This window comes from Pseudorasbora parva, chromosome 18, assembly GCF_024679245.1.
Source record: "Pseudorasbora parva isolate DD20220531a chromosome 18, ASM2467924v1, whole genome shotgun sequence".
Taxonomy (NCBI): Eukaryota; Metazoa; Chordata; class Actinopteri; order Cypriniformes; family Gobionidae; genus Pseudorasbora; species Pseudorasbora parva.
The window spans coordinates 28,851,154-28,864,797 of NC_090189.1; the positions used below are offsets into that span (position 1 = coordinate 28,851,154).

At 42.2% G+C, this 13,644-nt stretch overlaps 1 protein-coding gene across 1 annotated transcript in view; it reads left to right on the plus strand.

Moving 5' to 3' along the window:
* The window catches only part of slco2b1 (solute carrier organic anion transporter family, member 2B1), a 38,495-nt gene extending 25,301 nt beyond the window's left edge, over positions 1-13,194 (plus strand). The window contains exons 12-15 of the mRNA XM_067423355.1: positions 8,446-8,612; positions 11,505-11,569; positions 12,357-12,477; positions 12,749-13,194. Of these exons, the coding sequence (XP_067279456.1) occupies positions 8,446-8,612; positions 11,505-11,569; positions 12,357-12,477; positions 12,749-12,950 (555 nt within the window). The 3' untranslated portion in view covers positions 12,951-13,194. The remainder of the gene's footprint in view (positions 1-8,445; positions 8,613-11,504; positions 11,570-12,356; positions 12,478-12,748) is intronic.
* Positions 13,195-13,644: the final 450 nt, after the last annotated feature.

A 13,644-nucleotide genomic window follows, 5' to 3' on the forward strand; every position in this document is an offset into this window, starting at 1 on the left:
CCAAAAACCACACTACAAAAGAATCGTGTAAAACTCAGTAAACCTTGGCTTGATATTATTACTTGTGACATGAGAACAAAATATGCACTAAATTAACGATCTCTTAAATATTTCCTAATTTCACTAAACTTTAATGTCATGATTGATTTATTTATTTGCTTAAACCTGGATCTTTATTTAAATGGCTTATTTCACGAGTTTGTGTGCCCATATAATCTTAGTGAAAGTGGTAAACAGATTTGGCTTGCTGTCTGCTATAGAGGGGCTCGGAGAGGATATTCTACCCGAGCTCCGATTGCCCCCCTATAACAGGCAAATTGAATGAATAAAATAATGAATGAATGAGTCATTTATATAGCGCTTTCATATGTACTACTGTACACCCAAAGCGCTTTACACTCATGTCAGGGATCTCTCCTCAACCACCACCAATGTGGTGTACAAAAGGAGGAGCAGGGGAGGAGGAGGGATGCTTCAGGAACCAAAAAGGGGAAGAGGTAAGCTGCTGGTTTTATACCTTGGTATTAATTGAAAGATTAGATGGGCGTACTCCTCCCGAAATTACGTTTATTAACTTCACTTCACGAGTTTGTGTGCCCATATAATCTTAGTGAAAGTGGTAAACAGATTTGGCTTGCTGTCTGCTATAGAGGGGCTCGGAGAGGATATTCTACCCGAGCTCCGATTGCCCCCAAAAACATAATGCAGAAATAGACAGCAAGCAAGAATCATGGAAATTTGAACAGCTCATGATTACGGGAGGAGTCTGCATAATTATTCCCGAAGACCCCCCAAAATTGTTAAATAGACTGAATGGAAGATGGCACTGTAGCAGTACTGAGGTAGGTAACTGCTGTGGCAGTTTATGAAATAGGTGAGGGGTTGCAGCAGCATCAAGCAGAGCACTGCAGCAACTTTCTCGAATTGGCGAGGCACTGCAGCAGCATCAAGCAAAGCACTGCAGCAACTTTCTCGAATTGACAGGGCATTGCAGCAGCATCAAGCAAAGCGCTGCAGCAACATTCTCTAATTGACGGGGCACTGCAGCAGCATCAAGCAAAGCGCTGCAGCAACATTCTCAAATTGGCGGGGCACTGCAGCAGCAGTCTCAAAAATGGTGGGGCACTGCAGCAGCTTTCCCAAATTGGCAGGGCACTGCAGCGGCAGTCTCAAAATGGCGGGGCACTGCAGCAGCATCGAGCAAAGCACTGTGACAGCATTCTCAAACTGGCGGGGCACTGCAGCTGCATTCTCAAAATGGCGGGGCACTGCAGCAGCATCGAGCAAAGCACTGTGACAGCATTCTCAAACTGGCGGGGCACTGCAGCAGCTTCAAGCAAAGCACTGCAGCAGCATCGAGCAAAGCACTGTGACAGCATTCTCAAACTGGCGGGGCACTGCAGCAGCTTCAAGCAAAGCACTGCAGCAGCATTCTCAAACTGGCGGGGAACTGCAGCAGCCTCCAGCATTCTTAAATTGGCGGGGTACTGGGGCGGCAGTCTCAAAATGGTGTGGCACTGCAGCGGCAGTCTCAAAATGTCGGTGCAATGCAGCAGCATTGAGCAAAACAATGCAGCGGCAGTCTCAAGATGGCAGGGCACTGCAGCGGCAGTCTCAAGATGGCAGGGCACTGCAGCGGCAGTCTCAAGATGGCAGGGCACTGCAGCGGCAGTCTCAAGATGGCAGGGCACTGCAGCGGCAGTCTCAAGATGGCGGGGCACTGCAGCGGCAGTCTCAACATGGCAGGGCACTGCAGCGGCAGTCTCAAGATGGCGGGGCACTGCAGCGGCAGTCTCGAATTGGCGGGGCACTGCAGCGGGAGTCTCGAATTGGCGGGGCACTGCAGCGGCAGTCTCGAATTGGCGGGGCACTGCAGCGGCAGTCTCGAATTGGCGGGGCACTGCAGCGGCAGTCTCAAATTGGCGGGGCACTGCAGCGGCAGTCTCAAAATGGCATGGCACTGCTGCGGCAGTCTCAAATTGGCAGGGCACTGTAGCAGCGGTCTCAAATTAGCGGGGCACTGCAGCAGCATTATCAAGCAAAGCATGGCAATGGCAGTCACAAATAACGAAGCACTGCAGTGGCAGTATCAAATTGAGAAGCACTACAACGGCTGCATCAAATTGGAGGAGCACTACAGTGGCAATATTAAATTGTGGAGCACTGGGCACTGCAGCGGCAGTATCAAGCAAAGGATTGCAGCGGAAGTCACGAATTAGCGAAGTACTGCAGTAGCAGCATCAAATAGGAGAAGCACTGCAGCATAAAATTGGCGCAGCACTGCAGTGGCAGAATCAAATTGTGGAGCACTGCGGCATCGAACTGCGAAGCACTGCAGCGGCTGCATCAAATGGTGGAGCACTGCAGTGGCAGTATCAAATTGTGGAGCACTGGAGGGGCAGCATCAAAAATGGAGGAGCAGTGCAGCGGCAGCATAAAATTGGAGGAGCATTGCAGCGGTGGTATCGAATTGCGGCTCACTGCAGCATCGAAAAGGAGGAGCACTGCAGTGGCAGCATCAAATAGGAGTAGCACAGCAGAGGCAGCATTAATTAGGAGGAACACTGCAGCGGCAGTATTAAATAGAAGGTGCACTGCAGTGGCAATATTAAATAGGAGGTGCACTGCAGAGGCAGCATTAAACTGGAGGAGAACTGCAGCATCAAATTGGTGGAGCACTGCAGCAGCGTCAAATTGCGGAACATCGCAGCAGCAGCATTAAAAGGAGGAGCCCTGGAGTGGCAGCATGAAACTGGAGGAGCACTGTAGCGGCAGCATCAAATAGAATGAGCACTGCAGCGACAGTGTCAAAAAGGAGGAGCACTGTAGCATCAAAATAGGAGGAACACTGCAGCGGCAGCATCAAATAGGAGGAGAACTGCAGTGGCAGAAACAAATAGCAGGAAAACTGCAGCATCAATATAAGAGGAGAACTGCATTGCAGTGTAAAAGTGGCGGAGCACTGCAGCGGCAGTATCAAAATGGCGGAGCACTTTAGCATCAAAATAGGAGGAACACTGCAGCGGCAGCATAAAATAGGAGGAGAACTGAAGTGGCAGAATCAAATAGGAGGAAAACTGCAGCATCAAATAGGAGGAGAACTGCAGTGGCAGTATTAAACTGGAGGAGCACTGCAGCAGCAGCATTTAAAGGGGGGAGCCCTGCAAGTGGCAGCATTAAACTGGAAGAGCACTATAGCGGCAGCATCAAATAAGAGGAGCACTGCAGCGGCAGTGTCAAAGTGGCGGAGCACTGTAGCATCAAAATAGGAGGAGCACTGCAGCGGCTGCATCAAACTGGAGGAGCAACGCAGCGGCAGCATCAAATAGGAGGAGCACTGCAGCAGCGGCAAAATGACAGATCACTGCAGTGGCAGCATTAAATAGTAGGGGCACTGCAGTGGCAGCATCAAAGTGGAGGAGCACTGCAGTGGCAGCATCAAAATTACGGAGCACTGCAGTGGCAGGATAAAATAGTAGGAGCACTGCAGTGGCAGCATTAAATAGTAAGGGCACTGCAGTGGCAGCATTAAACTGGAGGAGCACTGTAGCATCAAAATAGGAGGAGCACTGCAGAGGCAGCATCAAATAGGAGGAGAACTGCAGTGGCAGTATCAAATAGGAGGAGCACTGCAGCAGCAGCATTAAACTGGAGGAGCAATGCAGCGGCAGCATCAAATAGGAGGAGCACTGCAGCGGCAGCATCAAAATTGACGGATCACTGCAGTGGCAGCATTAAATAGTAGGGGCACTGCAGTGGCAGCATCAAACTGGAGGAGCACTGCAGTGGCAGCATCAAATAAGAGGAGCACTGCAGAGGCAGCATTAAATAGTAGGAGCACTGCAGTGGCAGCATCAAAATGACGGAGCACTGCAGTGGCAGCATTAAATAATAATAATGGGCACTGCAGTGGCAGCATTAAACTGGAGGAGCACTGTAGTGGCAAGCGAAGCCCTGGAGCATCAAGCAGGGACTGTGGCATTAAGTGAAGGACTACAATGGTGATATCTAGTAAATCCAAATACTGCAGCAGCAGTATCAAATTGGCAGAGCACTGCAGCGTCAAGCAAAGATGGCTTGTTTGATGAGGCTGAGGTCCGAACAAAGTAAAATCGAAAGGCCTCTGAGGACCACCAACCCAATAGTTTAATTGATGGTGTGGCAGTCTTTTTTGGCCTGCGGTGGTGTCTGCTCCATTGCGGAAGAAGTGAGGTGAATATAAGTAAGCCTAATTACCAGAGTGGGTGGGGATCTGCTGAAGCTTTTTAATGAACTTCACTGCCTGGTGACAGGAAGGTTGTTCTCATCAGAAAACAGCGGGTCGAGAAGTGAGGAGATCAGCACCTCCCTGTGGCAAGGGAGAAGGAAAGATATTGATATTGCTGGATGGGTGTCGGGAGATTGAAGATAGGAATAAAAAGGCAGTTTTTTAAATTGATCCGTTTATTGCTTTTGATGAGGAAACGGATGGTGTTCTTGTTTAAAACTTAGAGATCATAGATGGTCGGATGGATGGTTGTAGATTAGAAATTTAAAGCAGCCGAGATAGACTTTGATGGTACTAGATTGGGTGGACATCTCGTATGACATCAAAAATTGAAAAAGAGGGAGAATTTGGGAAAACAAGTTGGTTGTAGGAATTATTTGAAAAAGCTCTCCAAGTTGTCCAGTAGGATTGCAATGCTGGGGTTGGAACGGTGTCCACCTTTGGGCTAATGCTCTTAATATTTATGCCAAAATCTGGGAAATATAGAAATTAAGATAAAAACTCCACTCTTCTCCTGAAAAAGTCTGCTGGTTCCTCAGTGACAACTTTTATAGCGTCAAACAACTAACTAAGCTAAACTTATTTAAAACAAATACTTGAAAATCATAGTGATAAAACTGCCTTAAAGGACAGGAAACATCTTGGAAAATATAAAGTGTAATTTGATTGTTTAGTTCAAGTCGTATCCATTAGAAACCATGGAGGGGAGGGGCTTATGAGCTATACTGGGACCAACCACCTGGGGTAATTGAGGCGCGGAGGCTTGGGGGAGACAGGTGATGGATCCATAGCAATGATGTAGTAGGAACTGTAAGAGCAATGCAGCTGAGAAGGAGGCAATAAACTGTAGAGGAAGCAGAAGCTGGATGGAATAAGGTTGGAGAATAGAAAGCTTGGGGAGCAACCCCATGCTTGGATTGGCTCCAATGGCGGCGGAGAAAAGAAAAGAGAGGGAGGGGCATGACCATCTGCGGAGGCAGCCTCACGCTTTGGGTCTGCACCTATAGCAGAGAAAAATTTTAAGGCAGAGAAGAAATTAAAGGGGGGGAGGGCAGGACCGTTTGCGGAGGCAGCCTCACGCTTTGGGTCTGCACCTATAGCAGAGGAGAAATTAAGGGGGGGGAGGGCAGGACCGTTTGCGGAGGCAGCCTCACGCTTTGGGTCTGCACCTATAGCAGAGAAGAAATTAAAGGGGGCGGGGCAGGACCGTTTGCGGAGGCAGCCTCACGCTTTGGGTCTGCACCTATAGCAGAGAAGAAATTAAAGGGGGCGGGGCAGGACCGTTTGCGGAGGCAGCCTCACGCTTTGGGTCTGCACCTATAGCAGAGAAGAAATTAAAGGGGGCGGGGCAGGACCGTTTGCGGAGGCAGCCTCACGCTTTGGGTCTGCACCTATAGCAGAGAAGAAATTAAGGGAGGGGGGGCAGGACCGTTTGCGGAGGCAGCCTCACGCTTTGGGCCTGCTCCAATAGCAGAGGAGAAATGTATTATATAGCTTTTCTTGATTTAACAGAGAATAAAAGCCAGAAAGCACAGAAATAAAGGAAGCGTGGAAAGAAGAACAGAAGAAGCTATACTTACCTGTGGGAGGGTGAAAGGTAACAGTCGAAGAGGCCGTGGAACTATTGCGAGCAGACGCGGAACTAATGTCTGCGGCCGCGATAATGCCGGCCGAATTAAGGGGCGGACGTGAAAGCGTCGGCAGCTGCGGCTGCCGGCTGAAACTGAAACTGAAACGGACCGTATAGATCGTGCAGTTGTTTGTGTTGTTGTTTGCGTGTTGCTGCGAGAACGCTGAATGCGGCGTGAAAGTGAGAGTTTTTGGTGAAAACACACGAGCAGATCGTGAAGTTGCGCTTTGAATTCCTCTGGGTGAAATGGAAAACCCGCGCTGGATAACGCTTGCCTGAGCGCGTTGACGGACCATTTCTCAGCAGGAGGTACGAGGCTTAACGTTACTGCTGAAGAGGATGATGTTGATGATGATGAAGGCCTCGATGCATCACGATGAGGATCGACCGGGCCCCGTGATGATTCTAGATGGAAGAAGAGAGAGGTTTTCTTGAGCGAGGTGTTATATGGAGCGGAGAGACCGGCGGTCTGGAGATCAACAGGTGAAATGAGCAGCGCAGCCAGTCAAGCAGAGTTGGGCAGGCCAAATGCTTCAGGAACCAAAAAGGGGAAGAGGTAAGCTGCTGGTTTTATACCTTGGTATTAATTGAAAGATTAGATGGGCGTACTCCTCCCGAAATTACGTTTATTAACTTCACTTCTGCTTTTGTAGGCTCATTCAGTAAATATAAGCACCTAATTTGTATGTGCAAACTGGGGGCCGGTGTGATGAGACGTCATGCTCGGCTAGATTCGCTGAGAACTCGTTCATCTTCGGATGCGGAGCTGCGTGCGGAATTACAAAAAATGCATATTATTTTGTTGTATGGTGATATTTTTGCAAATGTTTCTTAAAAAAATCAATGATATTTGTCCACTGGAACGATCACTTTAAATTGAAAACGGTTTACATAAAGCAATTATATTTCAAACAGATGGAATTAGAAATACAGCCCTGCCTCTAATAAAAGCCTGCTTCAAAAAAATCTGGCTCCCATCGGCAGTTCAGGTAAATAAAGGCCCCGGTCTTTATTTGAGGAATTACAGTATGTATATAATCTGAGACCACATAAGTATCTAGATCTGGGGAATCAAATGTTTCCCACATAGTACACTCAAAACATCTCTAAAGGCACATACTTCTTTCTTTATTCAAAATCTTTACAGTCTTAACCTGAGGCTTCTCTCTTTCAAGAAGTCTTTGATATTTGGGCAGAAGATTAACGATAATATGATCAGCTCTCAATGGGGGCAGCATAGAGGCAGAAAAGGCATCTTTAACCTTTAATCTTTTGCCATAACACTTGTCAAATGTCTTATATTTCCTAGTGCAACAGTCCACAAACTGGTGACTCGTGACTGGTAACAAAGTCCTTAAACAATTTTTCAAAGAACAGTTAAAATCTCCTAAAATAAATTTGAGAGCATCAGGAGACCTTTGTGAGAGTTGAAATAACACATTCAATACTTAAGCTGAATTTGCTTTAGGATGTATAAAAACAAGTGTAAAAAAACAGCTGTGGGACCTCCAGAGGAAGGTAGAATGGGGTTAGATGGAGTGTAGAGATTCTCTTACCACCACTCGGCTGCACCAGTTTTCCCTGATGAGAAGACAAATTCCACCGCAGCAGGACTTTTCCTTAATGGCCCACTGATGCACCTTAAAGCCAGTGGGTTCATCCTCACTTGACAGAATGCTTTTTGTATTCATGCAAGTAGAGAAGATTTGCAGTCTTTTTTTCCCCACATGTATTGGGCCTCAGTAAAACCATGGACAAAGTAAATTTATTTCCCATGTTTTTTAATCTCTTCCGAATCCCACCTCTTCTGCCTCATCTCCATTTCCTTTTAGTTCTAGTGGCCTGGCCACCAATTATGGTAAAACAACATACTACCCAGACAAACAACCAGACTAACCTTTGCACATGAAACACATTGCAGAGAATGAATTCTAGCTCTGTTTCTCGCAGATATCATGTTTAGATCAAATTGTTGGACATTTTCAATCTGTTACACTTTCACTTCAAATTGTGTGTGGCTGTATATGTATGATATGTGTTTTGGATCGATGTTTTCCTTTATTTTACATTTAAAGAGTTTCATTGGCCTCACATAAAATGAAAAAGCCCAAACACTTCCTGCATGCTTTCTCCTTTTAATTGCACTCAAAATAAACAATGTTTTCTCCTGATAAGCACGGTGGTTAACTCCCGGTCATGGCCATTAGACAAATGTCATACGGCAAACCTCCTTTGATGCTGGATATATAGGTTGATAGCTGAAGTCTCTGTTACTCATTTATAATGCAGAAAGAAAAAAATAGCTGCTCGATTTTACTATCTATCAGTGAAACAAGTTTATCCAAACAATCCTTTTCTTTTCTTTTTTTAATTCACTGCAAATATGAGATACACACATACACACAAAAAAGAAAGGAAGAGTGACAAGGTGAACTCGTTTAACGGCAATGGTTACAATGACGCTAAATCAATGGCATCAATAACCTAATAAAACTACTATATTTCTCTTGTCAGGATATGACATTGAATGTCTTTATATCTCCCACAGAACTACACAGATTGTAAGTGCTTGGAAAATGGTTTTCCAGGCTTTGCGTTACCAGGACCATGTGGAAATGGTTGTAACAATCGCCTAATTCCCTTCATGATCCTGTCCTCCATCACATGCTTTGTGGCTTCACTTTCACACACTACATCTTTTATGATGATCCTCAGGTATTTCCCTTTATTTTCAGTGCATTGCATGCAAATATGACCTGAATTGAAAGTTATGTTAAAATATTTGCTTATTTGAAAAAGTGGAGAAGTTTCATGATTATAAAAATTTGGCATTGTGAATATCTGACAAATATATAGTGAGGGAAAATATCTTTAAAATCCAAAACATTTTTGTTCACACCATAGGCCATAGGAAAATAAAAGGGCAATTGCTTAAAATTATTTAAAGAATCTGAATCAGGTCTGACTTTCTAATTTTTCGAATTGTTTTGTAAATAGTGTTTACATGCCAACATTATTATTAAAGGGTTAGTTCACCCAAAAATGACAATTCTGTAATTAATTACTCATGTCGTTCAACACCCGTAAGACCTCCGTTTATCTTCGAAATCTTCATCATCTTCAAATCCGATGGCTCAGACAGGCCTTCATTGACACCAATGTCATTTCCTCTCTCAAGACCCATAAAAGGCACTAAAGACATCCTTACAAAGTCCATCTCACTACAGTGACTCTACAATAATTTTATGAAGCAACGAGAATAGTTCCCTTTCAGTCGGTCACGTTCGACGTACGTCAGAACTGAACCGACGAATGGGATCCCATTCGTCGGCTCAGTTCTGACGTACGTCTCCCCGTAAGAATGGGGTTACATACGTAACTGAGACGTTTTATATTCTCGGACCGGATTTTAACAAAAATATCTTCGTTTTTGTTACGAAGATAAATGGAGGTCTTACAGGTGTCAAATGACATTAGAGAGTAATTAATGACCGAATTTAAATTTTTGGGTGAACTAACCCGTTAACATATTTAACATATATATATAACATATACATTTTTTTTTTTTTTAAGTTACAAATCTATGTTTTTCTTAAGTCTTAAGACAGATGGTTTTAGGTGTAATGAGTGATAATGTCATGTTATTTGAAAATCAAATAAAAAATACATTTATGTGAAAAAAATTATTGAATTAAGGTTGCTACTGTGAAAATGTATGTCAGTGAACATGCATGTTTTGTCTGATAGAAAGAATGACAAGGTGAACTCGCTTAACAGGTTGTAGCTTGTGCAATAATTGCATAGTTGCTACCTACAGCATACTAAAAATATGTATATTTTATAATGCTAGTAATATATTTTTTTAATTCTATTAGAGCAATGAACTTCATTGCAATTAATGAATATTTTTTTCCTTTTGTGCAAGAATTATGCATGAAATCAAAATTGCAATTAGCATTAATACATTTTCCATAAAAATAAAATAAACTCTTTAAGAAGTTTCCTAAAAAAATAGAACCTTTGAAATTAAAATTATGTTGTGAGCACTAAATCATAACCCTGTTTGACCTTTTATTTTCTTTAATGACTAATTTGTTCATTGATGTTGCCTTCTAAATCCAGATAAGATCCTCATCTGTCATGCTTATGCCCTTCAGCTATAATGCGTCATAGTATCATTCTAGCATAGTGAAAAACCTGCCTGTGCAAGCCCTGTCAACTTCACCAAAAGCTGCCATCAGCGTAATGACAGACCACAGGCTCTTAAACAGACCTTACTTTTGGAAAAAGCCTCAAGGGATATGTTCAAAAAGATTTCAAAGAGCTTGTACATTCATGAAATGGAAGTGGCATGTCTTATTCATATGCCAAATGTCGTAAAGTTATGTATAAACCATTGGATTACACTTTATTTCCAACATGTCCTCCATCAATACGCCTATATAGGTCGTTTGTCACTTCCTTGAAATACGACCCATATGAGCGTTTACTAAAGTTGCGCCACTATCGACCATATTTTAATCAATTAAGTACGACGCACAGGAACATTTTCTAAAGTTTTCCTCCTATTGACAGCAGGACACTTTCATTTAAAAGCATTTTTCCCTTTTATCTGCTTAATATTTCAGGTTTTGCATAGCTCAGTTGGTAAAGCATTGTACTAGAACAACAACGTCATCATATGATCGTGAGTTCGATCCCAGGGAACACATGTGCCCATAAAAAGTGTGTATGCACTATTAATCACTGGGTAGGTTTAGGGATGGGGTGGGTGTAGTTGTAAATTAAAAACAATATTTTTGCTAAATGGAAATAGGACAAATGGTGGTAAAAAGTCCACACATTGCATTAAAATGAACACGCATTTTGATTGGTAATGATAGTCATACGTCATTTCATGACGTCAGACGTAACAAGACACGGTCATTAACTTTACGCCAGCTAGAGGGCGCATGACTTTAAAACGTAAATATAGGTCGTAATAAGGTGCTTGAAAAACGACCTATAGAGTCGTATTTTTTTGGAGGACAGGTTGTTTATTTCAGTCGCCCTCTTCAGACATTCTACTATAAGGGACTTTGCAACTGCATGTCAACTTAAGCTTATTTGCAACTAAATTTCAACTAACTCTCTTTGGAGTATTAGTAGTAAATAGTAATAGTAAATTACAACAGCTCTCCAAACCTGAAGTAGGATGAATATGAAATATACTATACCACCTGTCTAGGAGATTAACCTATCTGGGCCTTGGGCCTAGGGAAAGGAAGTGAAAGCTTTACAGCAAGAAGGCAATTTGCCTTGTTCAGGAATTTTTCAGTTGGCCCCTTGGTTTTACATCGCAGTCTATTTGATGGATTCCAGATCCACTCTAGAGATTGGACACAGAAGGTTTTTGTTTGTTTTGTTGGGGGTTTTTTATCCTCTCTAGTCCATCCCTAGAACACCCCTAGAACACAGTTGCTTATTGTCAGTAGAATGTGGCTAGCGGACCATCAAAATAAAGTGTTTTTCAGATATATAGCAGGCAGTTTACTATGTCTAAAGTGGGCTATTGAAATAAAGTGTTACCAAACTGATGCTAAATATGGTTTGTTTGTTTGTGTTAAGGACTGTGACTCCAGAAGACAAGTCTTTTGCCCTGGGAATTCAGTTCATGCTCTTTAGAGTACTCGGTAAGCAAAACAAGTCAATCATGCTGAACCCACGTCACATTTTTTGTCACGGCCAAAACATAATACGAGGCGCTGAGTTCAAGTGAACAAAAGATACGAGTAGTAAGCAGAGCCTTTTGTGCAGCCGTTCACATGTCATGATGCTTATGAAGTTAATGCAGGTTTGAGTCTGGCACACACCACCTACTATGATAAAGTAAATAAAAAGTGATGGTGTTTCGACATACCGGTGCATTTTTTAAGGGCATATTCAGACCCGTTTAGTGTTATCTGTCTTTGTGTATATAACAAGTTTTCCTAGTATTGTGAAAGTTGCTATGATTCAGTGATTCTTAAAAAAACTGTAGCCTAATATCTCAGCAACCATCAACAGATATCATATCATTGACAGGAAGAGGTGTGTTAAGACATCAATATTTGAGATTTTTAGTTATGAGTCTCCTGGTCTTTTATGTTTTATGTAACTCATTACTCTCAGAAAGAAAAAAAAGTACAGTACTGTCACTGGGGCGGTTCCCTAAGGTACAAAAGGGAAAGGGTCCATCTTTGTACCTTACTTACCCCTAAAGGATATATATTAGTACCTTAAATATCAGAACTTTAAGAGTGCATATCAGTACCTTACATATTAGTATCTTTTCGGTTTTGTACATAGCCACAGCAATGCACCTTTTTTCTGACAGTGATGAATGTGTGTGTGGTAAAGATTCACAGTGCATATATTTTGCGCTGATGTACTGTTATATTAAGTGCAAGGAAATAACAATGAGCTTTAATTTCCTGACAGCATTCCTCCCAGCACCAGTGCTGTATGGCCGCGCAATTGATACTGCATGCATTAAGTGGGGAACCAAATGCAATGACACAACATCATGTCTGTACTACGATTTAGACCTTTTCAGACAAAGGTACAATTTTTAGTTACACTGCTATGAATTATACATGAATATATGTATACTATGTATACTATGTATGTGTACTATGTATTAGTATGGCTTTTATACAAAAAAAAAAAAAACATTTGTTGGTCGCAAATGATCCATTTGCCTACCGAGTTTCAAAATTCCCCAAACTCCCCTCTAAAACCATTAAACTAGACCAGCCTTACCAGTTTGATACTTGTTTTTGTTTTTTTCCAGCAGGTAAACTTACATGTGTTAAATATTTTTTGGTTTACAGATTCCTTGGACTCCAGATATTCTTTATATTCGGTGGCTTTGTCTGTTTCTTGCTGTCTTTTATTGTTCTTTGTAAGATACAATCAACCCAGAAACAGAATGAGAAAATGAAACAAATGAAAAGTGAAAGTTTCCAAGAAATGAAAGATGCCAAACAGCTGGTCAGTGTATCACATGGACAGTGCAACACAAATGGTCCTTAGAGGGCAAAGACAGAACTGAATAGAATGATGGGAATGTCTACTTGTGGGACGTAAGTAAGTAAAGCTTTAGAAATGTGGAGTTACTCAGCTTATCACATATGCAGCTTCTCAAACAGTCCAAGTTTCTGACACAGGACGAAACCAAACTGTGAGCACGCTAGTTTCTGCAGATAGCAGTCACTGGTCAAACGTAATAATCCAAGGAAACAAAGTCCACTTTACAATACATATAATTGTGTCTGTATTATCAGATTATTATCATAAAAATATTTTCCTTGCTTTTCCTTGGAGTTTTTATATTGTGTTTGTAAGGACTCAGTTGTACTTTACACATTTTATATGCTTACAATGTGAAAATCTGAGTAGTGTTATTTGAACTCATTACTTAAGTCAAAGAGCCAAGTATGTATACGAAGAATTTCTGCGGTGTGGTGATTATTTTCTTCAACTGTGATGTGTTTATAACATTTTTTTTTGTTTTTTTTTTGTTTGTTTGTTTTTGTTACAGTGCATTTGAAGCTTTTATATGATTTTTATATGATGCATTTATGGATAACCATTCACATTATCATATGTGGGATTTACCTTTGTATAAATATTCTGTACATGTGTTTAATCAAGATTTTATATCATTTTTTGTATACGTGTTGTGCTATAGAAATGCACATTTCACAGGCTGAAATGAAAATACACA